The 26,996-nt window shown below is 50.2% G+C and overlaps 10 protein-coding genes across 10 annotated transcripts; 4 read left to right on the plus strand and 6 right to left on the minus strand.

Moving 5' to 3' along the window:
* The first annotated feature begins 89 nt into the window (after positions 1–89).
* Positions 90–5,078, plus strand: PV10_08151 (uncharacterized protein). The gene has a single exon (XM_016373131.1). The coding sequence runs from the start codon at positions 573–575 to the stop codon at positions 4,833–4,835; it is 4,263 nt and encodes a 1,420-aa protein (XP_016220042.1). The 5' UTR covers positions 90–572; the 3' UTR covers positions 4,836–5,078.
* A 2,292-nt stretch (positions 5,079–7,370) lies between these two features.
* PV10_08152 (uncharacterized protein) lies at positions 7,371–8,120 on the plus strand. The gene has a single exon (XM_016373132.1). It carries the CDS (start codon positions 7,604–7,606, stop codon positions 7,901–7,903), a length of 300 nt encoding a protein of 99 aa, XP_016220043.1. The 5' UTR covers positions 7,371–7,603; the 3' UTR covers positions 7,904–8,120.
* PV10_08153 (uncharacterized protein) lies at positions 8,079–10,938 on the minus strand. The gene is made up of 3 exons (XM_016373133.1): positions 10,047–10,938; positions 8,895–9,994; positions 8,079–8,843 (listed from the first exon to the last, which is right to left on the minus strand). Exons 1-3 carry the CDS (start codon positions 10,411–10,413, stop codon positions 8,724–8,726), a joined length of 1,587 nt encoding a protein of 528 aa, XP_016220044.1. The 5' UTR covers positions 10,414–10,938; the 3' UTR covers positions 8,079–8,723.
* Positions 10,939–12,571: 1,633 nt separating this feature from the next.
* On the minus strand, positions 12,572–13,906 carry PV10_08154 (uncharacterized protein; the record flags this gene model as incomplete). The annotated part of the gene is made up of 1 exon (XM_016373134.1): positions 12,572–13,906. One exon carries the CDS (start codon positions 13,904–13,906, stop codon positions 12,572–12,574), a length of 1,335 nt encoding a protein of 444 aa, XP_016220045.1.
* Positions 13,907–14,231: 325 nt separating this feature from the next.
* Positions 14,232–14,860, minus strand: PV10_08155 (uncharacterized protein; the record flags this gene model as incomplete). The annotated part of the gene is made up of 2 exons (XM_016373135.1): positions 14,232–14,508; positions 14,586–14,860. 2 exons carry the CDS (start codon positions 14,858–14,860, stop codon positions 14,232–14,234), a joined length of 552 nt encoding a protein of 183 aa, XP_016220046.1.
* A 499-nt stretch (positions 14,861–15,359) lies between these two features.
* PV10_08156 (uncharacterized protein) lies at positions 15,360–17,786 on the minus strand. The gene is made up of 2 exons (XM_016373136.1): positions 16,860–17,786; positions 15,360–16,811 (listed from the first exon to the last, which is right to left on the minus strand). Exon 2 carries the CDS (start codon positions 16,804–16,806, stop codon positions 16,081–16,083), a length of 726 nt encoding a protein of 241 aa, XP_016220047.1. The 5' UTR covers positions 16,807–16,811; positions 16,860–17,786; the 3' UTR covers positions 15,360–16,080.
* A 660-nt stretch (positions 17,787–18,446) lies between these two features.
* PV10_08157 (uncharacterized protein) lies at positions 18,447–19,248 on the minus strand (the record flags this gene model as incomplete). The annotated part of the gene is made up of 2 exons (XM_016373137.1): positions 18,447–18,986; positions 19,060–19,248. The coding sequence occupies 2 exons, from the start codon at positions 19,246–19,248 to the stop codon at positions 18,447–18,449; spliced, it is 729 nt and encodes a 242-aa protein (XP_016220048.1).
* Positions 19,249–20,318: 1,070 nt separating this feature from the next.
* On the plus strand, positions 20,319–20,987 carry PV10_08158 (uncharacterized protein; the record flags this gene model as incomplete). The annotated part of the gene is made up of 1 exon (XM_016373138.1): positions 20,319–20,987. One exon carries the CDS (start codon positions 20,319–20,321, stop codon positions 20,985–20,987), a length of 669 nt encoding a protein of 222 aa, XP_016220049.1.
* Positions 20,988–22,138: 1,151 nt separating this feature from the next.
* Positions 22,139–24,371, minus strand: PV10_08159 (uncharacterized protein). The gene has a single exon (XM_016373139.1). The coding sequence runs from the start codon at positions 23,985–23,987 to the stop codon at positions 22,593–22,595; it is 1,395 nt and encodes a 464-aa protein (XP_016220050.1). The 5' UTR covers positions 23,988–24,371; the 3' UTR covers positions 22,139–22,592.
* Positions 24,246–25,780, plus strand: PV10_08160 (uncharacterized protein). Its single transcript, XM_016373140.1, has one exon. It carries the CDS (start codon positions 24,725–24,727, stop codon positions 25,550–25,552), a length of 828 nt encoding a protein of 275 aa, XP_016220051.1. The 5' UTR covers positions 24,246–24,724; the 3' UTR covers positions 25,553–25,780.
* The last annotated feature ends 1,216 nt before the right edge of the window (positions 25,781–26,996 follow it).

Here is a 26,996-nt window from a genome sequence, read left to right on the forward strand (position 1 = left end):
GCGGTGACTGCAATTGAGTGCAATTGACAGCAGGTGACTCTTTTTGTTCCATCTTGAACTCGATCTGGATAAACCCAAGGGCAGGAAAACAGGCTGCCATGGGCGCCTCAGCCTGTCCATGAATGAATGACATTCTTCTTTGGAGCCACATTTACCAGACGCAACAAAATCCTCCTCCACATTCACCTCAATCATCACTACCACTCATATGCTGCCCTCCTAGTCCTATCCAGAATTGTTCGTCCTTGACACATTCCACCACTACATTCTCAATGTCGACCTGATGTGACGCACATCCCGATATCCTGTTGTCACAATCACTGTTGTTTGAGCAAGCGACTTGCCTTTTCTGCCTTTGTCTACTTTTCTAAACTTCATCTTTGCCGCCGTCGACTTCTGTGCCCTCCTCCTCATCCAGCCTCTTCCTGCGTCTGACTGCGATCAGTCTCACCAGTCACCCACTAGCGACCCTGCGAGCTTGTCGTCTTCACGCACCTGAATCTTCACTGAACAGCCTCAATTTACTACCAGTCCTTCACCATTTCCTCGTTTGTTACCAGCTAGACTTCACCATGGCAGCCTACCACAGTTCACCTGTCCTCGTCCAGCACGCCTCTTCTCCCCATTCCATGAGCTCCCCACTCGCACTCAACTCTCTTTCGCCTTTTCCACTAGAGTCTCAAAGTGAACCAGTTCGTCTGCCCGAACCCATAGTTCCCTCAAACTCTGCGCCTTCTTCCTCTGACCTCCAGACTCCTTTGCTATCTCTGCCAGAGATTCTCATGTCTGACGGTCCAGGCACCCAACAAGAGGCTTCAGTCTTCCAAGTAGCCGAGAACCCAAACTGGGGCGAGCGATCACACGTTCAACCGCAGCCAGCTACTCAGGTCACCCAAGAAGGATTGGAAGAGGCGGATGTGCGGCAGGAGCAGCACGTTAATGACAATCAGACAGATGTCATTAGACAACCACATGTAGGAGATGGACCATCAACATCTGAAGTGAACCCAGACCGCACACAAGATGTCCAACAAAACCCCCCATCCCGTTCAGGTCCGGACTCTGCTGAACAAGCCGTTGCCGACCCCTCTGCCGACCCTGTGACCTCTCCTTCCATCCCAGAAATGCCTGGACAAGACGCCCTTGTCCCCACAGCCACTGTTCCTGACGAGCCCCCACCCCCACCAGAATGGGCGACTTGGGAAGATGACCTGTCCACCCCAAGTGAAGAAGAGTGGAAGAGGATCAAAGAACGGGGCGAGACCCATGCGCTAGATACCGCCGCCATAGGGAAACATCTTTTGTCATTCAACGATGATCCAGACATTCGCCCTGTGAAGAAATTGCGGATGAACTGGGTCATTCGAAACATCCGTGGAAACAAAACCAAGCCAAATCATGCTCGGGTCATGATCTCCCCGCCTTTCAAAGTCGATGGGCGATACTGGCAGATCAAATTCTTCCCTAGAGGTAACGACGAGCATGGACAGCGAGATGCAAAGCATCTTAGCCTCTATCTTCGATGTGGCTGGGAACCACTTGCGTCGAATAACGGCATCACCCAGAGCACATGTACCTTTTATCAAGGATCTCCAGACTCCGACTTTGGCGAGGGAGCTACCCCAGAGCAGGTCATTGATATCAGTCCACCCACGGAAGAAGCCTCCGGCGGCCCTGAGGCGCAAGCTCCGCCTTTGGCTCAAGACCAACCCATCCCCGCCAGTTCAGATACGCCCCCGACGTCGCAAGCAGAGGCCAACGCTGGTGCCGATGGTACCTCGATGCAAGATCGGCCATCGCAGGTAGACTGGCGAACTGCAGCTGCCATGGGAGTTACCATGTACAATCCTCAGGAGCCTCGTACGTTCGAGACGGTATGGAGTACTCACCAATTTAACCCGCAAAATGAAGACTGGGGCTTCTTACGCTTCGGAAGTCGAAAATGGAAATACCTTCATATTCGAGGGGGTGAGCAGCGCACACCTTTCATCCAAAAAGATACGCTGGCAATCGATGTTAACGTCTTAATATTTGACGACCCATCCCAGTCGCTTTGGTGGCATCCAAGCGACACAGAGCCATCCTGGAACTCAAAGCTCCTGGCCGGCTACTACCCCATGGGTACACCACATTTCTATTACAGCCCTGCTGTTGCCGGTCTCACTGCATTATTACTGCTGGTCCCTTTCCGCAAGTTGATCCAGAGCATCGATGGGGGGGCTTGGAGATCAAACTCGCAGCTTCGGCCCCGTCCACTTGTTTGTAAACTACAAATGGTCCTCTCCTTGATGCGTCATCTGCTCCCAACATCAGATAATTATGTCAATGTCGTCCCTATTATTGACATGCTTCAAGCAGCAGGGGAGACGTTTTTGGAGGTCAACACATTCTGGGATGCCCTGCGGAGGTCTCTCGAGCTTGAGCTTGAGGGCGAGTCGGCAGCACTGACAAGTCTCTCGAAGATTTTTGACACTGCCAACGGACCCGTATCCTTTCCACCTCTTCCCGTGGAGACGGTTGCCAATATCCAACAAGGAGTGGAGCACATATTGGATCAACAAAACTTCCAAGGACTTCTCCCTGACTTCCTCCCTCTGACGCTCGACAGACAAAAGTTTGATAAGCGAACCCGCAAATGGGTGCTCCTTCAAGATCATGTTCACCTCAATGAAGAGATTGATCTGAGTCGCTTCTCAACGGATGGCGCCGCTTCCAAGTATACGTTGTACGGATTTGTTGTGCACAGCAATGAGAGGACGTCGGAGAAATTCTTCAGTGTTCTACGACCCGGAGGCCCTCAAACCAAGTGGCTCGAGTTCAGTGATGGCAATGGGAACAAGGTGAAGTCTTACACTACGAAGGGTCTACAGAAGTATTGGGGCTTGGAAGGTCAAGCCTTGAAAGACTACCTGTCGCAAGAACCTACTCCACCACTTGACACAGTTTACCTCGCCATGTACGTAAGGTCCGACCTTCTGGGAGAATACCTGGCTCCTTACATGGAGCCGTATCTGCTACCCGAGTGGATGGTTCAACATCTTCAAAGTGGTATCCTGAGTGAGGGGATCATCTCCAGCGAACACATTGATGGAGATACAAACGAGATTCAGGTCGAGGTCTACTCAGACCAAGCGGTTATTGGCCGAACAGGTCTCCTAGACCCAATCAAAATGACGAGGCAATCCCAGCACCTGGGGACATTTCACAAGATGACCTTCTCAAGCAAGTTCAAGTTCCAGGACGTCCGATCAGCGATTGCGACAAAGCTATCGATCGACAACTCGGAAAGAATCCGCCTATTTGTCTTGAACTTTGGGTCACTGGGTGATGCGCCTGAGATGTTTCCGGTTATTCTATCTACGACACTGGGTGATGAACATGCTCGGTCCCGACCTCTGTGCTTGTGGATGTCAATCTTGCACACTGCCGAAGACCTCGAAGCGTTTGGCGAGCCGGACCACAAGGAAGTAGATGATCAGGACGCACGATGGAGGATGGATACGGATGAAACGAATCGATCAACAGATCACGATGGGTGGGGAGATTCAACAGCAGCCGCAGACCTCGAACAGGAGTCTGTGCAACAAGCAGTTTTGGCCGATGTTCAGCGCCTTCCGAGCACCGCTGAAGCTCAAGTAGGCCCAGCACCGTCAATTGAGAACAACCAAGGCACAGCTATGCCAACTGGAGAAATAGTGGTTTCCGGAGTTGAAGACGAGACAGCGCTAGAAGTTCCTCATGGCCACCTTGTGGACGCCACCAGTCATGAGCAAATCGACAGTTCTGACACCGTCGAAATGAATGGAAATGGTGCGACAAACCTCATCCCGGTTGAAGATGCCGCCATCACCACCTCGGTCGATGGAGCAACTGTGACCATGGAGATGCTCTTATCGACGGTACAGAATGGAAACGAGCCAGACAGCATGAACACGGCCAATTCGGAGTCATCATCGGCCTTGTCATCACCTGAGGAACAAGCCAGACCAGTTGCCTGCACGTATGTATTCCTTCAATTCTTTGACGTGGAAAATCAAACCTTTCGCCTTATCGAAGCCTTTTTCACCAAGGCGGATGACAAGGTCAAGGATGCGTTACGAAGAAAGATGGGCTACCCTTTGGACAAGCAGTTCGAGGTGTGGAGAAGAGCCGAAACTCCAGTGAAATGTGAAGTGGTCGCCGACGATGAATGCTTCGAAGCGAACTCGGTCACAACATATATAATTGGCGACAAGAAGTCTGAAATGGATGACCAGAAACTGCAGCGACAGGGCAAATATTGGGACCCATTTGAGGTGGGCGACTATCTTCGAATGTTGGAGCGGAAACATCCTATTCGATCCAAGACAACAGCAGCGCCAATTGTACAGTCGGTGTTTGGAGAGGACTACTACCAAGGACACTTGGTACAGGGGCAGCGACACGGGGAGAAGTGTGTGTTGATCTCGGGCGAAGGCAACATGTACGAAGGCCCAATGGCTTTAAACGAGAAGTGGGGCCAAGGCGGAAAGATGACATATTGCAACGGGGACACATACGAAGGGGAGTGGGAGGAGGACGAGCGACATGGCCAAGGTACAATGATTGAAAGCCGGACTGGCAACAAATATGTGGGAGGCTTTGAGCATGGAAAGCGCTGGGGCACGGGGACGACGTACTGGCAGGTGGCTGACGAGCAAGCCGACTTGTGTCAGATTTGTGCTGGGGAAGAAGTGAATGCGCTCTTTTACCCATGCGGACACGTCTGCGCATGCGTTGAATGTGCTGGACAGTGCCCTCAGTGTCCGATCTGCCGAAAGTCGGTCCAACAAGTGGTGAAGATGTTTCGGGCTTGAAAGGGAAGCTGGCAGGTGATGAGCTAAAAGGCTTGCATTGATCAGACGACCGGCGAACGACAGGGAGAGAATGTTTTTTGCAGAGACATGGAATATCAGACCAACGACATAATGACACAGTCAGAGGAGCATGGTGTTTAGGCGTGCTGAAATACTGGGATCAGATATGATGCCAAGGAGCAGATAGGATTTGACGCTGAAACGAGAAGAAGTTGTAATCATCATACAACAGTGACACCACGGGTGCATATCTCGTGTTTATGTCACGCTAGGCTGAAGTGAAAAGCGTACAGCGGTAGATGTATATGCAGGTGATGGATATGAAGTCTCATCTCCGGTGGCAGATCTCTCAGGCCACCCATGATGGTCCATCGATAGAGACGGCATGGCATGGTTGGTGACGACGACAAATAAGGTTGGACAGACAGAAAGGGGACGAGTCCATGGATGAGCCAAGCACAACGATCTGCAACAGATGGAAGAGAGGCGAGGTGAGGTGAATGGTCACAGTCTCCATGTGTGTATGCCATGTGTGGTGTTCCTGGTCGTCACTCGAGTATACAGTACATACGGAGAACATGTGATTACAGAATGCCAAGACAGTGGATGCCAGACTTTACCAGGGGATGGAAGACGGTACACAGTGATATCTTAATATGTTGATTCCTGGATATCTGGTTTCGAGTACATGGGTTATTATAAAAGTTCCCATCAACAGTCCCAATGTGTCGACATTGGGAGTTTAGTATTTGGACATGTGAATGCAGTACTGTGGGATGGTATACTTGCACCATCTACCACCTGCCGCTATCAAGTTTTACAAGGGCACAACTACGTACGAGTAGATCAACGGTATACATGCAATGCGCATAACTCGAAATTCATCAAAAGGTCAAGGTTCCAAGTCCCAAGCCTTGATCATCAACTGCATTCGTCCTCGCACTGAAGTCTATATTACTGTACCACTGTCCGTAGGCAGAGACCCCAGGCCAAGAGTCTCAATAAGGCCAAGGGCTAGCGGTCCGCGGAGGACCCTCAATTAAAACCGACAGTATTACTGAGTTCGGCCTTTTGCAGGAATCCGAGAACCCTTCTTTACCTTGGTTTGCCTGTTGCCTGTTGCCTGGTGCCTGTCGTGCCCTTATCAAATGTACATATCATGAGTACCTACTAAGTGACGGTATGGTTGTACCTAGCAGTTGGATCTACAAGATTTTGATGTGCTTATTGGTAGGCATGTGCTGGTATATACGGAGTACATACAAGTAGGTAGCTCCATACATTGACCTCGCAACAAGTAAATAAATTATGTACATACTAGGTATCGATTTGTTTCTTGAGGATCTACAGGACAGAAACATCAGGCTACAGCCATGGCAACATTTCAATCACATTCCCATTGGGTGTCCCGCGGTCTTTTGGTTGAGCCGAGTCTCGCACAATTGATGCATTTCTCGAGCCGACAAGTACTGACTGTCCTAAACAGTCGTCATCCATTCAAGCACAGCCTCTTTTGTTCCTTTCTCGCTTTTTCGGGCGTTCGCAAGTATGCATGCACGGAGACTCTCTGTCCGTCTCTCTCGTTGATCTTGATCTCATGTCCTGTCCTGTCCTGTCCTGTCCTATTCCGAGCGTGTAATGTGTTTAAACGCTCAGTATGGTCTGTTAAGCTGAATATAGCAGCATCGTGTATCGTATTTAGAATATTAGGTACAAAACTTTGACGGGCAGATCTCTCTCAGTTACGTCCAGGAGCCAGAAACGACCAAGTCTGGCGCTACGAGTGCTGATTGGATGAGGATAACCGGGAGGCTGTGAGCGTAAGCAGCGGGCAGAAGGCGCTAGGTGGTAGTTAGTGGAATATATGATGTTGTAATGACAGACAGGCCGAGATAGGATATACAATTCTCCAGCAATGAGAGCATCTGCAAATCTCCTCTGTCTGACGTTATACCATTTCCCAATCCCTCCTGTCATAGCTTTGAATTAGGTTACAAGATCATCAAACAGGCTTAGCAGCACCATTTAACCACCATTTAACCAGTGCGCTATCTAACCCAATCTGTACCATCGTTGCGACACCACTAACAAGTGATATTTCGGTCTTGTCTTCTTTTCTCTGTCTCTGCCACATCGTCACTGATGGTCAATGCGTGCTATGCGTGAGACGAAAAGCCAAGAGAGTCAAACGGTCGAATGGAATTCCTGTTCTAAAATGCCTCCACACATCTTGATCTTCTTGTCACCAGGGGTGCCTGGTTGCTGCAAGCTTTTGGTTCCACAGTCCGTCCACTCCGCGGATTCGGACCCTTAGTCGTCAGTAGTATACCGGACAGGTATCTCCGCCTCACTTGGCTTGGTTTTCTGATGTTCGTTTGGCTTTTGGGGTAGGCTTCTTTCACGTCGCAACTATGTTCAGCTTTGGATTGGGTCTCTTTTTGGTGTCTATTTTGTTTCTCAGCCTTGAGTCTTGCGTATCGGCCTTTCTTGGCTTTTCTAGGTCCGGTGGGCTGATGGATATCTATATTCTATAAGTACCTCATGATGTCTCCTTTTAATGATAGAAGGGATATTCTTGATTGCATCCACCTTTAACAACAAATTGTTCCTTGGACCTTGACATTGTTGAGTGCTTACCATTACATAAGGTATTCGACATTCATTCATCATAACATTATCACATACCTTCATATACCATCACTGTCACCACCAAGAAACCATACCATAACCATTTTACCATATCCCACCCAAATCAGCCCAACTCAACCATGACCGTCCGTCTCACCGTCCTCCTCCTCCTAGTGGACGTCCTCAGTATCGGCGAAGGATTCCCCTCGTCATCATCGACTCAAAAACGACGAGATTCAATGTCGTCAATGGTAATGAATGAGAGCGACTTTGAATCTGATTTCGAACGCGAACTCGGGCTCGGCCTCGAACCCGAACCCGAATCAAAACAACAGCCATCAAAGACATCAAGGTCGTTGTCATTATCCACCTCAGGTGGTCTGAGTCGGTCCTCTACATTGACTTCAATGTCCCAGTTTTCATTTAGGAAGGAGAAATAAGCAAGCAAGCAAAGCACCGTCACTATCATCTTTTATCACCATCACCATATACCCACTATCTGGATAGCGTTGCCCATGTCTAGGAGAAGGATTGTCGACCTCCTGATCATATGTTCCTGGAGTTGAATGGACTGATTGTTATACTATTGGGCCCTATAATGTACAGGCAGATTAATGAATGTATGACACCAATGATATAATGATGCAATGATACCACAATGCATGATACAATAACACGTATAGCCCTCGTTATATGACTAATCCGATCACGTTGATGAATACAAAGACACTTGTTTCAACTTTGCAGCTCCTCCAGTCCATCTAACTATGATTCGCTACAACTGCAACATGTGTTTGCTCTAGACCTTGCCGAAACAGGCCCAAAGCCGGAATAAAACTGTGATACATACGCTTTTGGAGGATAAGCTCCAGCAGCTCCTGGCCTCTGCGCTTTTCCAAATCGGCCCGTCCCTTTACGGCGGCACGCGCAAGCTGATATCCAAGTCCCGCCCGGTATTTCAGCATGCTCTAACCTCCGTGCAGTGGAATCAGCCAGATGACGGTCCAATCGCTATCGATAAAAGACTGCAGATCGCCAGGATAAGATGTAGGATAAGATGTAGGTCGTGACTTCGTGCGAGGGAGAGATGTTCCATTCTGATTGCGAACAGAGTATTCAAGACGAATGATTCTCTCGACACCCCAAATCCCACTCGGGCTTTCTCCATTCGGTGCTCCTTCCAACATGACCATGAAGCCCGCTCACCAACAACATGCTATCATCTATAGCCTCATAGGTATAGTTTGAGATTGGCACCAATCAACGGACTCGAGACTGCAGGGGAATTGGAATTCCGACGCTTTGTCTGGGACCCGACGGCAATCCACTTGCAGGTACGGTCCGTCGATTCAGACGATTGGTTCGCCAGCGTTCGTAAAACTAGGAATTGGGTCAGTGGTGACATTATAACAAGACTCGACGATGACTTACCACCTCACGACTGGCTTCCCGCAACTCGGACCGCCACTCGCCGAACACGGCGTTTTTGAGCTTGACGAAATCACAATGTGCCGGGTTGTATGGGTCTGCGAATCCCCAAGGGAATTGTCGACCTACGGGTCCATCTTTGGATCCGAGAGAATACTTGTCTGGACTGATGATGGACCACGGTTCAAAGCCGCTGGAAAAGGAGACATCGGTGGGAGAGGCGCTCGATGACTGCTTGTTGTTGGCGGAACGCTTGGACTGACGGTTGGAATCCGATCCAGCACTATGGTGAGATCCACCTTCACTTCCCGAGTCTGCATCACTACTGGCATCCTCGTCGCGCTCGTCAAACCGATCATCATCAGAATCATCGGCATCAAAGTTGACGGCCTCCAAAGGATCTAGGCCGGCCTTGTTAAGACTTTTCTTGAGCTTCTGCTTGAGGAAGGACATGTGTGCGGTGGTGATGGTGTCAGCCTTGCTGATGACAGGGATGACAGTTGTTTGCTTGGACAGAACCTTCAAGACCTGGATGTCAAAGTCCTCGTCCAGGGCACCGACGATACGCGGGGATTTTCCGATTCGGCCTGTGTCATTACCCTTGCTGGCTTCTTCCGAGGCATTGATGTTGGCATCCAATCTTGAGGGATCGAGAACAAAGAACACGCAGTGGATATGGGTGTCCCTGACGCCTGGGGCGCGGACTACCTTCATCTCTTCGATAAATGTGTCGTCAAACTTGCTCTCCACGAAATTGCTCATCTCACGCAGTTGGAGATCAACAATGCCTTTGTCGAGGCCCTGCGAGTCCCACAGAGTCAAGCCGACTCTTTCATTGTCAACGTCAATTTCCTGATAGTGGTGGATGAAAGTGGTGTTTGGGCGTGCGGAAGAGGGAGGTGTGTCGCCATCGGGGGCTCGATTTGCTTGTTTTCTGGCGGGCAAAGCGAGAGAGCTCTTGAGGAAGTTGATCAAGGAGGTCTTGCCAGCACCCCGAGCACCAATGACAAGAACATTGTAAGGAGTAGGATCTTTGCGGCGGCGGACTCTCCGGGGAGAGTTGATCGTGGAGACGGTCGAGGTGGCATAGGAATATCGGCCTCCTAGACAAGGGTCAGCAAGACGAAGCAACGAGATTGACGGGGCAAGACATACGATGGGTCATGCTCTCTGTGCGGGCATAAGGGTCGATGGCGTGGGACTCGATGCTGGAGGGCAAAGGCGGTACCGGGGGAGTACCTCGATGCATGCCGTTGGTTTGGGCATCTGGATTGTAGTTTTCGCCGCCAAAGGATTGAATTCCCAGAGGGTGAGGAGTGTAGCCAGGCAATCTTGGAGGTGACTGGGTGACTTTCGCCTGCTCATCCATCTCATCGAGTCTCTTCTTCAGACGAGAACTAGATGCTTTACGGTCGCCCAAAGCCTCTCCGCTTTTTGATCGGAACAGGCGTGAACCGAGGCTTGTACTTCGACGACTTGAATTCTGAGATTCATTACGAGCGATCGGGCCCGGAGATGTCATGGCGATGGAGATTGGGTATGGACCGCCAGTCGCCGCATGCACGGGTGGCTGTCAACGAGGGATGTGGATTGTGGGGGCGGTTCAGGAGAGGAGACCGTGCGTAATGTCCAGTGCACGGATGTGTCACTTTTTTAGAATTGTCGATGCTCTCGGAATGGTGAATGACAGGCACGTATAGCATATGAAAAGCAACAGGCGCACAGGTTGAAATCGCAAGAGTATTGTCGCACAGAGAAGCAAACAAGAGATTCCGTTGGTTGGAGGTGGTCGAGGTCGACGGATGATGCAGATGTTACACGGAAGCGCTGCAGTTTGGTTGATGGAGTGACGGACGGCGAGGGCGAGGGTTTCGACAGGTGGTGCAGACGGAAGAGGAAGAGGAAGAGGGTTGAGGGAGTAGGGAGTGGAGATAGAAGAGAAGGGATGACTTGAGGTGCGGTCGTCAAAAGTGAGGAACTGAACCCTGACCAGAAACCAGAAAGCAATGAAGATTGGCGACGAACAGATACGGAGAGGGAGATGATGGAGCAGCAAGTTTGAAAGGAAGCTGCAGGGGCTGATGCTGGGTTGGGTTAGGGTGGTTAGCAAGGTAGTTAGCAGGCTGGCGGCGGCGCAGACTAAACGACCCAGAGGGTCAAGAGAACGCGTTAGTAGAGACCAAAGGTGGTTAGGATTAATAAAAGAAGTTGACGGTCCAGAGTCGTCCAACCAAAGAGGAGCGAGTATTCGTGACTCCTTGGACACCTAAATGTCAGGGACTCGGGGACTCATCAGGGCACTTCAGGGTTGCTGAGATGCTCAAGACTGGACGGACATTAACAAACCATACAAGTTTAGCTGGCACTCGGCTACACATCTATCACCTCCAGAAGGTTAACAATTGGAGCTTGGATCGAGGAGATCGAGAGGCCCATTGGGCCCATTTGGAACCCGCGAAGTCCCAACCAGAGGCAGCTTCCTCTACCCACCATGCCCACATACAGCCCATTATTACGGAGTACAGCTTCTTCGGTCATGACTTGGTGGTAGAGGAGCCCCGGCCCGTCTCGTCCCTGCGTCCCTGCGTCCCTGCATCCAGCAAGGAAACTTCTCCAACTCAATTGCAACTCACCACCTAAACAAGATTACCTACGCACTACTTTTCTAGACCTCCATCAAAAATCCGGCTGCGACCCTACCTATCAAACGAAATCACTGTACGTTATAAGAGGGGTCATATTGTGATGATACATCCACCGGCCTCGAGGTAGCATCAACCTTCTGCGGAAAGGAATAGACCATTCTGTAGAAGTGTCAGATCCCAACCTGTCAGTGGCAATAATGGCGGGCTTTGCGGCACGGCACGTGAGAAACCTACTCCACAAACCTTTTCTTCCAGGCTGGACGAACCTATGCTATTGCCGAAGGGCCTACGACGGACCCTATGAACAAAGTCAGTCCCATCTCCTTTTTACACCCTTTTAATCGTTCAAATCATCATTATACACACATAATGGTGCACTTTGAAGTCGACAAACTCCGCCTACTCACATGATTCATTAATGGATGGTTAGCGCAGAGGGCCATTTCTCACTCCCCCTTGTCTACGGAGTACGGAGTATCTGTTCCATCTCATCTCAGGGGCTACGGTCCACGTTGGCCCTCCCAGTCTGTAGTCTGACTGGCCAACTTTCTCGTTTCACATTTTCTCTGAACTACTAAAAGCCGCACCCCCGTTGAATGAAACATTGGCAAAAAGGCCCTCTCGGCCCACCACATGGTCAATAATCGCTCTTCCTGAATCGTGGGTGCGTGGCTACCTGCAATTGCCTTGCGCCTCAGGCCCTTAGCTATTCTTTAGCTTCTCACCTCCTCCAAGGACATCCCACAAGAGTTGACGCCTTGAGCGAAGTTCGGGGCCCGCTCCAACCTTCTAGCGCCTTGTACCCATTGCCACTCTCCGCTCCACCCCATACCAATTTGATCCTCGTGTATCGTTGAGCTTGAGAATGCATTTATCATTACAGTATCTGTGCACAAATTGGCCATGGCCCTCATCTCCGGGTCCATCCACACACGTGGTTGCATGCGCCACCCACAATCTCTCGCCAACGAACGCCATCTTGAGCTTAACATTCTGGTTCATCTCTGCCCACTTGCTGTCAACGTCCCTCCCTCCCTACTCCACATAGATCGTGACCTTGACCTCGCATCGTGCTTGCTTTCCCTCTGCCCACACTGGGGCTCTGTCAACCTCATCCATCAAATTTTGGAGACTCTCAGTCATGCCAGTTCGAATCACGATGTTGGCGTCCTCGGTTAACCATGGGAAAGTCGCGATCGCGTATGAGAATTTGGCTCCATTGAACTGCCAATCCCATGCCTTTATAATTCTATCGACAAACGTCCCAACCTCTTGACACTGATTCAGCGGAAACGGTGCTGCTCCTCCGCTGAAGCCGTCGAGCCAGACTTTCAACACTGTTCTATCCCGCCGAGATGGATCATCGAGCAACTCGGAACACGACAACGTCGTGGATGACACTGACCTAGCTCGCTGTTGATTGTCCACTTTGCGGCGTTTGTCTGCTGTGTCGCCGGCGTCTATTTTGACAACGCCTTGTGCTTTTCCTTCCTCTGGCCCCTTGACTTCTGGACCTTGTTCGGAGCTCAATCGACGGCTTCGTTTACCAGTCGATCGTGTTTGTCTATCCTTCTCCAAGCTCTGTTCCATGATCTCTTCCATCTTTCGGTCATCGACGACTTGACCCTTGGTGTTGAGGTTGTGCTGGACCTTGTCGAATTGAAATGGCTTAAGCTGTTGCAGCGTTCTCCCACGCAGCTTGCGCAGTGAAGATGTCACGTGCATTTGTTCTCCCTCCCATTCAGTGACTTTTGTGGGGGTTGCGACCAGCGAACGTCCACCACGAGCTTGCTTCGATACTTCGGTGCTATTACTGTCGTTCGACTCGGTGGGTGGGGCTTGATAACGCTGCTTTCCACGCGTATTGGAGGGACCGGCAATCACCTTTTCTTCGTCTTGTCCTTCATTCGTCTGCGTGTGATTGTCGACCAGCTTCCGCAGGGACGAGGCTTCTCCGTTAGACGTTGCCACTGCAGAACGCCGGGGTCCTTTTTGGAAGGCCTTCGTGGCCCTAAAGGATGACGACCCTATCAATTGTGAATTTGGGCCTTCGAACTCGGAATCACTTAGGTCCTTAGGTTCGGCATCGTATTGCGTCATGTTATGGTGATCGAGGTCACGTTCTGGAGAAATTGCGGACATGGTGGTACTGAGGGTGCTCGATCGAAATCGTTTCTGGGACTTAGGAGGAACCATGTCGTATTGCTTGTAGTATAGGTTTTGTTCGAAGAGGAATGGGGGAAAGCTGGTTGAGGCCTGAGTCTTGGTGCTTATGAAGTCTTTGCTAGGACATGCAAGTGCAAGGTCAGACTCAAGGTCAGGGTTGAAATAAAGAACAGGGTCGTGGGCGGAACTGAGGAGATTTGGCATGGCTGTGAGAACGTGTCTGTCCTTTGTGCGTCAGTGACGAGCAAGGCGTTACTGACATATGGCCACACCACAGCCGTGGCACCCTAGGGTAGTGAAGGAATGATTGAACCTGTGAAGTTTGCAGCACACCAAGAGACGTTATGAACGTGTCTAACCGCCTAACGGCCGCCGTTTAGGCTTAATGTAGTCAACTGGTGGTTGATATTTCACTTGAGGTTGAGGTGGTCACGAGGTGTCCCCAGGCCAGACCGGCTACCAAGGAAGGAGCAGGTCGACCTCAACATCGACCGCGGCAGCGCCTTCCCCCAGCCATGAACCCACGTCATCAAATTGAACTTTTCAATTCACTTTCCTTCTTTTCTTGCATCTTCTTCAGAGGCGAGAGGTCCAGAGGCACTTTTTCACCAAGCCAGGTCGCCCTCTGGCTGTGCGACCGCAGCTCGTCGTCGTCATCCGTATTGGGATGAAGCAGAGCAGACAACGGGCCTCGATTGATCACCAACCATGGAATGAATGCCCCAAACTGTTCCGGGCTGAAGATATTGACTTCAAACATGGCCATGGTGTGGGGTCCAATTGGCTTGTCCCAAAGACGGTACATCCTGATGTCATGGTCAGTTGTCAATCATTACCGATCACCGCTAACCTGAGCACAGTGAGAAAACGTGGTCGCACGCACCTCAGTTCTGGAAATTCTCGTCGGATGCGTTCCCTCAGTTCTTTCGCGAATTGCGTCTGTTCGGCACTGCCTGCGTGGTAGTAAATGTGGACATCGAATCCTCCTCGTCGACCGTTGGTTACCCCGCTAGTGAATCTGTTATATGCCTCGCTCTTGACCCCAGTCTTGGGGTTTTTGAACGACTTCCCATCCTCTTCGAGCTCCTCACCAAGCGGCTCCAGCCCCTCATATCCTTCCAGGGGAGAGGGGTATGAATATAGAAAAGTGTCTGACATGATCGAGCTGGTTGGTAGACTTTGGCTTTACGTCGCGGTAAGACAAGTTGAGGCGAAGTCAAAAGTCGTATGACTATCGAACATCAAATGAATGGGATATTAAAGAGAGTCTGACCTATTTCTTCTAATCCTCGTCGTTTTAAGCACAGTTGGTGACTAAAAGCTTATTGGGAACCAGCCGCCTTGAGATCAGACACCGCATCATTTTAGTCAGAATGGCTTGACCCCGGGCGGAACGGTTCCGGCTTACTAGATTCAATGAGTTTTTCCTGACCCTGACGCATAAAGTGAGCACCTGTTGATACTGCGACTACCTCAATATCAACAGAGACGAATACGCAGTCACAAGGTCTCCCTTGTACATTTTAGCGTTGAAGGCATTGGCCTGAAGACTCCAAGATCGCAGGTACAAGGAAACTCGTGACTCAGCCACACTCGTGACACTCTCCATTAAACTGGGCGACACCTTGGTCAAAATCGTCCATGCTCAAAAGATCAGTGATTTGTGTAATGAATGATTTGCAATATATGGAGGAGCTATCATGCAGATCAAACTGCCTAGCTAGTAACAAGTACATAAAATTTGACAGATCAACTACCATCATCGATCCAAGGTCTTGACTAGCAGGACGAGCATCGTGAATCGTAGCGCAACCAGGCCATCCAAAGGAATGAGCTGCGATCGTATATAAGAGACAAAAAAACTGGCATTGGCCACGAGTCAATCCCTGTGGCCTAAGACAAATCCATACCCAGTATAACCAGGCTGCATATAGAACTGGCCAAACAGGGAGACGATCAGAATCGGCCATGAGGCTTGACAGAAAACCCGAAACATCAGTCTGACGCATCCGAATGACAGAAACCTCAATCTGTTGTCACACAGTGAGCAGTAGCCTGGTCCGTCGAAGCGTAGACGACATCGGTCGTAGGAGAAGCCTGAGTCAGCCGGTAGGACCAACTCATCAACTCCAATGATAACCTGAACAATAAAAAATCAATAAATCCCATAAAATATTTGTGTGACGAGGCAGTTGGGAGGCAGCCCTCCTGGCTTAAGCCTAACAATTCCCAACCCCAAGCGTCATGCTGCTGTTGTAAGCTACCACTCCGAGAGTGATAACAGCATCAATTGTAGTCCGAAAATGTTTTTGCAAACAATATAACACCCTTCCAACAAAGTTTGACTCATCAAGACACCAAGTCTTGCCACAGGAATCTCAAATTCCCTCGTCTGGATCTCCGCCCATGCGATAGATCATTGCCCGAAGGCGTTGAATCTCGGCCTCGCTCGCTTCAGCATATTCTTGCTTTCGTTGCCGTGACTTGCGTGCGGCGGCGGTGTTCTTCTTCCGCTTAGCAGTTTCCTTGTCGTCTTCAGAATCGACATGAATTTCGGGTAATGCCGCACGTGGCTTGGGCGCCTTAGAGACTCCATATGCACCGGAGTACTTTCGACCATGGCTGAACGGAATGGTTGGAGGACGGCCTGGGGAAGACTTCTGCCGTACCATCGGAGATGCACTCGATGATGAGCGCCCGGAGCTTGGTCGAGCTGGCTTAACGGTGACTTCCGCTGGTGCTTGATACATGAAGTCCAAGTCCTCCTGGGGGAACAGCGGAGGCAGATCAGCGAGATCATTGAAATTGAGTTGCGCATCAAGGAGACCGTCATCTAACGGAGACGTGTTCAATCCAGTGGCCGGGGACTCGAGGTATCCGGATTCTGGAGTGCTCAAATTCGGGAAGGCAACGGAAGACGGAGCTGACATGATCAAAGAGTCATCGTGAAACAGGTCAGCTGGTGATACCGTGCCGTCTTGAGCAACGTAGCCAGTAGTGTTCGTGGAGAAGTTGGACGCTTGGAAGCCGTCGTCGAGTGTGAGGAAGTCATCCACCGAGGCGTTGTCACCCCTGGGGAGATACATCGAATCGAGTACAGACATTGAAGCTGAAGAAGTTAGCGGTAGGAGAGGGTGAGGCGACCAGGTGAAACTACCTTGTGGAGCTGGAGCTGGTTGGATCTTGCGGGGAGCAGAGTGAAAAGGAGGGACAGGCGGCAGGCGCTGTAGGTGAGCAATCTGACGCAGAGTTTGCGGGGTAGGGTGTGACTGTTGCAAAGTTGGACTTGAATAAGACCGGTGAGTGAGGTGCCCTAATGACGGAGACTGAGTAGAATGGATCGGAGACGTTCTGTTAAGGGACAGATGTCGAGATTGAATCTGCTGAAGTCTATTAGGGGGTGTACTCGATATCACCTGCGCACGCGAGGCGGTTGGAGAGGCCGAGGGAATCTCCGGGGTTGCGAAGAGCTGGAAGTCCTGGTTGAAGCTGTTGGGCGGGTAGTGCTGCGCTATAGCAGTTGATCTTGGGGTTGGGGAACGCCATGTTTGCTTTAGATCCGTGGTGAAGGATGTAGAATCCAACGCGTAAATGGTTGCGGTTGTGAGTGAAGAGCTCGAGACGCGGGGTGCGGCGAGATCTTTGTTCACAGAAACTCCGTTAGGAGGCTGTGGACTGAGGGGGGATTGGGAGTGACTAAGGACTCGGTGGGAAATGACTGAGTCTATCTTGCTATGAGCGAGATAGAAGGGTGACGAAAATAACTAGAATGAAGCCATGTCCTAGAATGTCTTTGATGTTGTTGTCTGGTTGAATGTATGAGGGGTGAAGAAGGGGAAAAAAGAAAGAAAATTTCAGGCAACAGGGCGCGCAAGGCCAAGTTTAGTAGTTCAGAGTGGTTCGGGAAGGAGTGGTGGGCCACGGGAAGCTGGGAAAGTGCGAGGACGCCTTGGCGAGGCTAAATCCAGCACGGTTAGAAGGAACGCCCAGTTTCACTCTGATCCATGCCTGTTGCCGCCCAAATGAGCCATTCATAGAGCCCCCAGGCTCCACCACGGGGCGGTTTCTTGCCTTTCGTCCACATGCTGCTTACCCGCCGCTTAGGCTGGCCACTGACGGCCTCAGGCGCTGCTCCGAGAAGCAGGGACCCTCAAACTCTAATGAATTGTGACTCATATTTCCAACTGGCAAGGCGTCCTCCCCTCAGGAACGACACATGCCTGGTACTGTCCTTCGCATCGAGAAATTGATCAGTGGACCGTCATCCTGGAGATTAGACAGCAATAATACCTATCATCATGATGATAATGATGTATTTGATAGCATGCTAGACATGCTTCGAATCCCATGGAGGTTCATTTTACTGTCGAGTTTCAAAGAAGTGTATCTTTGATGGTACAAGATCAGGTTGTGCTAGATGCATGGAGATCGACATTTGACCTTGACCATGCCAACATGCTTACAAACTATCAAAGGGCGTGCTCCCACAAGAACCGGAGATATCCATCGCTCCAATTTGGGATCCACCGTTCCTGTCTCCAATGGCTTGGAGGACTCATCGCTGCTTTGCCGGCCACATAGGTGACTAACCGACATTGGTAATATATCCATCGATTTGGCCGTGCTAGTTCGAATTCGAATATACGAGTGCGAAGAATATGAAATCGTAGTGTACCACCACAACGAATCGTATCCTCATGAGACTCGCAGTTCATCCTACCCAAGTCTCATCACAGAATGTGTCCTATTTGCTAGCAGCAGCCGCGGCTTCCTTGTCAGCTGCAAACAACGTCTGTATGGCTGGCCGACTCATACAGCGGTCCCACCAGTCGTTCACTGATTTTCGACTCGTGATAACATCTCCGTAGCCGCACGCGAAAAGTCTTGCTATTAGCGGAATGTAGTCGATATCTACAAGAGTGAAATTGTCCCCTGACATATACTTTTTCTGCTGTAAGAGGCGATCGGCGATGTCGAAAAACGTATCGAGCGACTTCAGTGCATGTGAGACAACGGCCTCATCAGGAGGCAGCCCAATGATTTTCTTTGCGAATTTCTCGAACCCAATTTGACCGGCAGGTTCTGCAAAGTAGATTGTTTCGACAGATCTCTCTTGCTCGAACACTGCCATCGCGTCGATGTTCGAAAGATCGGGTACTAGTGGAAAGGAGTACTTTCTTGCGAGATAATTGCAGATTGCTCGGCTTTCATAAAGAGTAAACCCCTCGGGGAAGGTTATAACAGGGACTTTCCCCCACGGATGACGTTTCATGTTTTCCACGCCCTGAGCACCATAGTGTTAGAATATATTTGATGCCCACATAAGAATGGAGCTCTATCATCTCCAAAACACCCACCTTTTGTTCCCCTTTCTGAAGATTGAGAAGGACAATATCATAGTCCGTAAAGCCACCTTCGGCCAGAGTCAGACGTACTCGATCGGTATTCGTCGAACCCCGAGCACCGTAGAGAGTAAATGCAGGCATGGTCAACCCGTGGAGTGGCTTGGAAGGAGACCGGAGGTAGTTGGTGATGAGCTTCGACATGTGTAAGAACACATCTTGGTACGCACCTTTCGGTCACATCCTCAGTATATAAACTGTTTGAGACAGCGTTCACCCCCTGAGTGAACCCATGTTGACAAGCATTTGGGAAATGATTATACGAAACTCTTTGCAACTGGAAACATGATTGGTCGATTCGCTTTCGATACCTGATCAAGCTTAGCGTTGGCACTTTTGTATATAAAGTCTCAACAACCTGATAGGCACGGGCCTACAGGACCTCCATAGCTCTGATGAAGAGTCTGGTGCGATCGTTCGGTTCATCTTCTCCGTTTCTTCACTTACCATGGTTCCTCGTCTGGTGCCATTGGAGCTTTGCGCGACATATGTGAATGGCCAAAGATCCCAATGCCAGCAGGCGGAAGATCCAATCCAGAACAAAGGTGAAAACTGGTTGTGCCACATGCAGGTAAGTCTAAAGTCTCCCGCCACTCTGAATCCCACCTCTGGCAACTTCAATGGGAGGTTACCTCTGTGGTCATTGTGCTCACTTAGCAACAGAATCAGGAAAGTCAAATGCGATGAAAATAAGCCATTCTGCAAAAAGTGTGTCGACACTCATCGGACTTGCGATGGCTACGAGTCTCCCTTCAAAATTGTCTCCACAAAGAGTATTGATGAAGATCGTGCTGGCGAATGCGAGGCAGCATTTGGTTTCCAGTCCCTCCCTACTAGCGTCATGGAGATCAGCCAGCAAGATATTGATATTCTGAACCGTTATTTCTCAACAAAGACGATGCTTGACGTGAAGCTCCCCTGCGACGAAGAAGCCAGGCAAGTTCTTCAAGCAAGTTTGAATGATCCGCCCATACGACACGCAGTTATGTCCCTCAGAGCCCTTCGGGAAAACCTAGAGATATTGGGACACGATCAAACATCTGTCTCTGAACACATCACCGCCAACGCCGACTTTGGCCTCCAACAATACTGTATGGCTCCTACGAAGTTTGGTGTCCAGTATTTCGACTCCAGACACCGATGGATTGAAGTCAGCGCTCCTTTGCTGCCAGATCTTTATCAGCATTGAGGAAGTGCGAGCGAACTATGTTGCAATGGCCCAGCATATCATTCTTGGGCTTGGGATTATGCACGAGTGCCAGGCAAGACCTGGTTTGACTACGGCAAACAAACTAGTATCAGCAAAACATGACCAACTACCGCTCCTGGATGTTTTCATCATCAAGCTCTTTTCCGCCCCATGCAAGTTCGCTGAGTCCTCGATACCTACCGGTCCAAACGCGACGTCAGCTTCTGAATGTTTGTTCTCGCCTCCTCAAGATTCTGTCACTTCTCAGAGTCTCCGTACGATCGTGCCCGATGTGCGGAAAGAGCTAGTCAGCATCGCTGCATTGATGTTGGGGTTTCTCAGCAAGGTGTCGTCTGTGATGATGGTCGACGACGCTCTTCGGCTACTTCCAGAGAAGATGAGTCTGCTAGATTCTTTGGATTCGTGGCTAGCCAAAATTGGTCTCAGTCAGACGATGATCAGATCTCAAGGCCCCATCTCATTATCTTTCATGTCTTTCTTCCACCAGGTACTTAAAATCATACTTTTGGGAGCTCTTGACTCCTCACCAAGTATTTGTGCTCAGTTACGCACGGAGAATACCCGACTGCTGGATATCGCAAACGATGTGGCGGAGAGGACAAAGTCTTTTGAAAAGCATGCTGGAGCAAGAAGTCGACAAGATAGTGGCTCTCTAAGACGAGGTCAGCTTTAGAGCTACGAATCGTCCAGACGATATATTCAACTAAGGGGACATGAAAATTTTCTGCGGAGCTACAGCCACTCGATAAGAATGATCAATTGCTTGTTACTCATGGGGAAGTCATGACACTCTATGTTGTTGCGAGTCAAGACCTGTGCAATTGCTTCGGTATGAACTTTGGGCTTCTGTGGCTAGTGATAGATACAATGTGTGGCTCAATGATCTCAATTGGGAACATGCCGACTTTTACGCTAGTCTCTTCGTGGTGGGAAAATAAAAGCAGCAGTGCATATGCGGGTTTTGGCCATCATCGATCTCACCTTCCTTGTTCACTCCTCCTTGATCCACTTTGTTAGAAATCCATAATTCCCAAGGCAGGCACAGCAGGCAACCGACGGCAAAACGGCAGTTGCGACTGGATCTGTGGCAGCAGTTCCTTGGTAACTACCGTTAGAGAATTACGATTGTGTGGCATCATCTGTGCCGACTGCTCCCCACGGATCTCCATGCTACGGCATGTACGGATCCCAATTTACACCTGTGTGGCCTGCTCTCATCAATTTCACAGTAACTCCGTAGTATTTGGATGTGACTCATAATTGAGGCCTTTGTACCTGTAAACACCCCCACAAATTGGCATTTTTCTCCACCAAAACTACCCATACATATCCCAAGCAGTCTTGGGATAAAGATTGTAATCTCCTGGCACGTATGTGTATTCGATATGCATATGCAATGCAATGCAAGTTGCCTTTGCTCCTTGTCTAAGCCTCGTTGGGCTGCTAAAGGACATCTCTGACAATGGCCTTTGTGGGTGGTGATTGTGGGTCATTCCAGACATAGAGGCTGTGCTGCGTTTTTGTGGCCGCTGCTCTCGACGGCCACCGAGCGTACGGCCTACCGACCACAGCATACCTACATGAAGCTCTCATGCAGTCAGTTTGCAGCGCCACAGCGACGAAAAAATCAGCGTAAGCTGGGCTCATTGATTATTGGGGTTCCTTTCCCAGGCTGGTCTCTGTCATTGACTCCAAACCTGTGGCTTCAAGCCTCAGCCCATGTGCAGCTCGTGTTGAATCATGGCCCGCCAATCGATCCGGTCATCATGCATGCAATGCAACATCACCATGGACTACAGGATTCCGAGACCGAGTGGTTCGTATCACTACTGCAGGTTCCAGTTGCGTGGTTTATTGCTCTGAGAAGCTCTCTCCCTATCAACGACCGTTCTGCCCTTCCTTTTGAGGACCATCCATATCCTCGTTGCTCCACTCAGGCCCAAGTTGTGCGTCACCGTGCCTCCCCTCGTGCCCCACGAAATATCATCGTATAGCAAGACGCAGCCAGCCTGCGGACATTTTCAAGGACGTGATCCCCGTGGACTCTTGACCGGTTAGGCCATTTTCAGACGAGTCACTGCCACCTCAACAACCTCCCTTACATCCACGTCTTCCTTTTCGCGTTTGAAGTCCATATAGTCACAGCCCTGTAAGCAGGTTGCCGAGCGAGTCAATATGAAAACTGATTGCCAGGCAATAATCAATATTTCATGGCATTGGCTAGCCCGACGTGCAGATTACTTTCAGGTATACTGTCGAGCCGAAATCATACTCCAAATCAGCTGGCCTCTGCTGTCTCCTTCGCGGTAAGTTGTTCCAATGATTTGATGATCTGTGATGGGGTCTGGCCATCAAACGAATTTGGTTCTCCTGTGAACATTTCCGCCACGTGCGCGGCTTCAGTCCGCAATAGCGCGTCGAGCAACTCTTCGTTGGCCTGGGCTGCCAGTTTCCGGTTCTCATCCGCTCCCTTCTCATCTCCAGCTCCCTTTCTCGAGATCAGACCCTTGGAATCCTCAACCTCCATTCGCTTCAGCTCCAGCTGATGTTGCAGCTCCCGACCTTCTCGTTCGGCCCAGTGAATTTGTCGGCGCAGGAGCCGGAAATATTGAGAAGGGGGAAGTGTGCGTTCGTATTCTTCCATGTCAGCCCAGATCTCAGGCGGGTAGAAGTCTTCAGCGATTGGCAAGGAGAACGGCACGCTGTCGATATCGACGGCATCTGCCAACTCTTCCGATCCATCAACATCTGCCATTTCAACATCCTCGGGGTGAATCCCTAGCAATGATGCTGTATATCGAGTGAGTAGGGGCGGTAGGTCCCCTAACAAACTCGACTTTTTCTCTCCGTTGCTTTTACCTCCCATGGTGAGCTTTAGCCTCCTCATTGGAGCTGCACCTGCACCTCCGTTAGAGATGCCACCGGTGTGACCTCGGGGGACAGGATCACTAGGTCGCAAAGCTTCCGTCTCGTGGACAGTCCGCATGTGTTTGGCCAATGCGTCGGATCTTGTAAAACTGCGATCGCATTCTGGGAGTTGACACATGAATGGTTTTTCTTTGGTGTGGCTTCGCATGTGTGCTTTGAGCGCGTAGGCACTAGTGTGGGGTTGGCCTTTTCGGATGCAGCCTTCCCAGTCGCAGTAGTACTTCTTCTGACGAGGGATGATATGAACATCGTTGATGTGGGAGACTAGGTTATCCATATTGCCCTGTTCTCGGTCGGAACACTTTTCCCACAGACATTTGGTCACCTGGACATAGTCTCCTAGTTCTGGGTTGTCCGGGTTCGCTTGTGCAGCAGCATAGGCAGTCGATAGAGGATGGGTAGGCCCAAGGTTGGCAAACGACGGCGATGTAGGTACTGAGCCATCAGTATCGCTTGAGATTGATCCTGTTGGCGAGCGGGGAGGGATGATGGTTGAGGCTGACTGGGGTGTGGCGTGATCATAGCTCGAGTTGCCTGTCTTTCGTCGCTTGGCTGGAGGAACTCCGACGTGACGAGCAGTAGGACTCAATGGAGAGGTGGTTCCATCGTCTGACGCCGAGATGGTCGAGTCGCGGGAGTGTGATCGCGAACGGTGGTGATTGAATTTGACGTCTTCAGGGAACTCATCTGAATCAATATCAGACAAGGGGGAACCCGAAGCCGGCGTGTCTGGATCTTGCGACATGACGGGCAGATGAAGGAAATCGAGTGTGTGTTTTTATGATGATGCCATTGTCACCTTGTTTTCAAGAGCGATGGAAAAAGGACCATGAGAGATGCCTGGGTCATAAATGGGAGAACAGACGTGGCATCTCGAACGCAGTCCAGGATAGACGCGAAATTCCTCTCGCCAGGCCTTCCCTTTTGGACCCTTCTCATCGCTCCTTCCTCCTTCTCCGTCCCCCACAAATCGCAGTCACATGTTTTTATCTTGGCGCGTTTCCTCAAATTCATCTCTACCAGTACAGGCAAGTTGTGAGTCAAGAACTATTCTATGTAATCAACCCTGGTGACAGCGTTGGTCCAAAAGGGAATACACTTGAAATTCGCTACGATGCGTGGGTGTTCATAGCTCACCAACCTGGGTCTGCTCTAGGTGTCTAGGCGGAGAGATTAATGTCACATCAGTCTTTGAGGGTTACAACTGAACAGCGCCCTTCCGTCGACTTAACCATTTCCACTTACTTCTGTATATTTCTCCCAGCACATTGGTTGTCAACGTATGTTACCCTGTTACATGTGTCATAATAGTTCATCGGCGTATTATAAACTGTTATCAACGTGACACTGAGCAGCAAGCACCTTTTTCTTAATTCCGAATATATCAATTGCAGAATTGTTCTTTTCTGGACCACCACCTACAGAAATAAAGCCTGTCGACTTTTTACACGACGCTCAACATTTTATATTATCCCAAAGAACATGTCGTCTTCAATAGGGCGGACGCTTCTATCATTTCAAACAAACGCAAAATTGTACAAACTCAACACTACAGTCACATCAATCATACCTTTTTCGGCTCTAGCGGAAGCAAATCGCCTCATTTTCAAGACGGCCGCTGAAGATGACACCGTCGTCACCACCGAAGCAACAATTTTCCATCCTCAAGGGGGAGGCCAACCCTCGGACGTAGGCGAGATCGCCTCCTCCAGCAACGGGGCCAAGTTCATTGTCTCGACGGCGCGCATGGACGCCATCAACGAAGGACAAGTTTTACATCTAGGCCGCTTTGCCGATACGGACAAGGTGTTCAAGATCGGGGAGACGGTCGAACAGAGCATCGATGTGGAGAAACGGACACTCTATTCCAAGTACCACACTGCAGGCCACGTGCTGGGTGCTGCAGTGCGACATCTTCTCGAACACGACATCGAGGGATTCGACGAGTTGAAAGCATCACATTTTCCCGACTCGGCCTCGTGTGAATTTAAAGGTCTGATCGACGGCAAATGGAAACCCCCCATCCAGGAAAAGCTCGATGCGTATGTGGCCGCGGCCATGCCAGTGGAGATTGACTTTTGGGACGAGGACGACTTCAAGAAGAACGGACTGGAGCGACTGATCCCGAATGGAGATGGGATCAAGTTAGCAGAAGGTGAGAAATATCGTGTTGTCAAAATCATCGGTGCCGAGGTCTATCCTTGTGGCGGCACACATGTCGACACTACCGATTTATGCGGCAAGGTCGGCGTCAAGAAGATCAGTCGCAGTAAGGGCACCAGTCGGGTTAGTTATACTGTGGATGCATGAGACCGTAATCTAAAGGAGGCCATGGCCCAAGCTGATGCCTTGAACTCATATCACGGCACATTCGACATGTACTATGACACTTCAAGGACCACGACACGTAGATCATACATTCAACCATAGAGTTCTCTGCTGGCCTTCGATACACCTTTTTGTTCCTGCGAGCGAGACTCGTCAGCTGATCATGATTCAGGATGGAGAATACAGACTGCGGATTCCATTAGATTCGTGCACCAAGATTTCGCATCCTTCTAGAGCCCTTATATTGTCGAAAACTTTCCATATCGTGGCCTACGTCCTGACGCGCATCTGACGTCACGTTGTATCTGAAAAAGAGATTTGTAGACGATAACTGATATTACAAATCGCCTGGTCGAGCTACTCATCAAATTCTAGTAGCAATGGTGGCCTTTAAGGGCATCCAAATCTCAACCTGCTTTGCATCATGCTCAATAGGCCATGATGAATCGAAGCATTCGTTGCCGCTTAAACTGGCAGCCATTGCCAAGGCTGGATTTGACGCCATCGAGATGTCGATGCCAGACATTCTGGCCTACGGCAAAGAGATTTCTCCAACCAAAACTGAGATTGACCCCAAGGACTATGAGACTCTCTGTTCTGTTGGTAGACAGATTCGAAAGCTCACAGAGCACCATGGTCTCAAGATTTTGATCCTTCAACCATTTGCCAACTTTGAAGGCTGGCCAAAGGACAGCCCTGAGCGAAGTGATGCATTCGACCGCGCCCTGGGATGGTCAAGTATCATGGAGGCTATTGGCACGGACATGTTGCAGGTAAGATACCCGCATTCTCCAGCCTACACACCTACCTCAGGCGGATCGAAAGGAGCGGTTGCTGACAACCTGAAAGATCGGTTCGTCAGACGCTCCAGGCATCTCAGGAGATTTTGATTACTTGGCGATAGATCTGGCCGAATTAGCAGACATACTGGCAAGTAAGGGACAGAGAATAGCGTATGAGAACTGGTGCTGGGCGACTCATGCTCCTAACTGGAAGGATGTGTGGCTGGTTGTTAAGAAAGCCGACCGACCCAACCTCGGACTCTGCCTCGACACATATCAGAGTGCAGGAGGAGAATGGGCAGATCCAACAACACAATCTGGATTATTGGAGGATGTGGACAAGGAGAGTGTGCTTCAGCGATGGGAACAGAGTTGCCTAGAATTGTCGAAAACAATTCCTCCAGAGAAGATCTTCTTCCTCCAGATCTCAGATGCGTACCGGATGCAACCACCGCTCAAGAATAAGGCAGACAAGAGTGGATTGCGGCCTCGAGGGCAATGGAGTCACGACTATCGACCATTACCTTATGATGGTGGGTATTTGCCTGTGGAGGATTTCACCAAAGCTGTCTTGCAGACTGGGTTCAGGGGCTGGCTCTCCATGGAGGTCTTTGACGGCAAAGGGCCAGAGAAGTATGGCGATG

This window comes from Exophiala mesophila (assembly GCF_000836275.1).
Source record: "Exophiala mesophila strain CBS 40295 unplaced genomic scaffold supercont1.6, whole genome shotgun sequence".
Lineage (NCBI taxonomy): Eukaryota > Fungi > Ascomycota > Eurotiomycetes > Chaetothyriales > Herpotrichiellaceae > Exophiala > Exophiala mesophila.

Bases quoted from the DNA above. Each gene is read 5' to 3' on its own strand.
- PV10_08151 (XM_016373131.1), top strand. From the start codon at position 573: ATGGCAGCCTACCACAGTTCACCTGTCCTCGTCCAGCACGCCTCTTCT.
- PV10_08152 (XM_016373132.1), top strand. From the start codon at position 7,604: ATGACCGTCCGTCTCACCGTCCTCCTCCTCCTAGTGGACGTCCTCAGT.
- PV10_08153 (XM_016373133.1), bottom strand. From the start codon at position 10,413: ATGACATCTCCGGGCCCGATCGCTCGTAATGAATCTCAGAATTCAAGT. The intron at 9,995-10,046 runs GTATGTCTTGCC...ACCCTTGTCTAG, and splicing joins CACAGAGAGCATGACCCATC to GAGGCCGATATTCCTATGCC. The intron at 8,844-8,894 runs GTAAGTCATCGT...CCCAATTCCTAG, and splicing joins GGGAAGCCAGTCGTGAGGTG to TTTTACGAACGCTGGCGAAC.
- PV10_08156 (XM_016373136.1), bottom strand. From the start codon at position 16,806: ATGTCTGTACTCGATTCGATGTATCTCCCCAGGGGTGACAACGCCTCG.
- PV10_08159 (XM_016373139.1), bottom strand. From the start codon at position 23,987: ATGTCGCAAGATCCAGACACGCCGGCTTCGGGTTCCCCCTTGTCTGAT.
- PV10_08160 (XM_016373140.1), top strand. From the start codon at position 24,725: ATGTCGTCTTCAATAGGGCGGACGCTTCTATCATTTCAAACAAACGCA.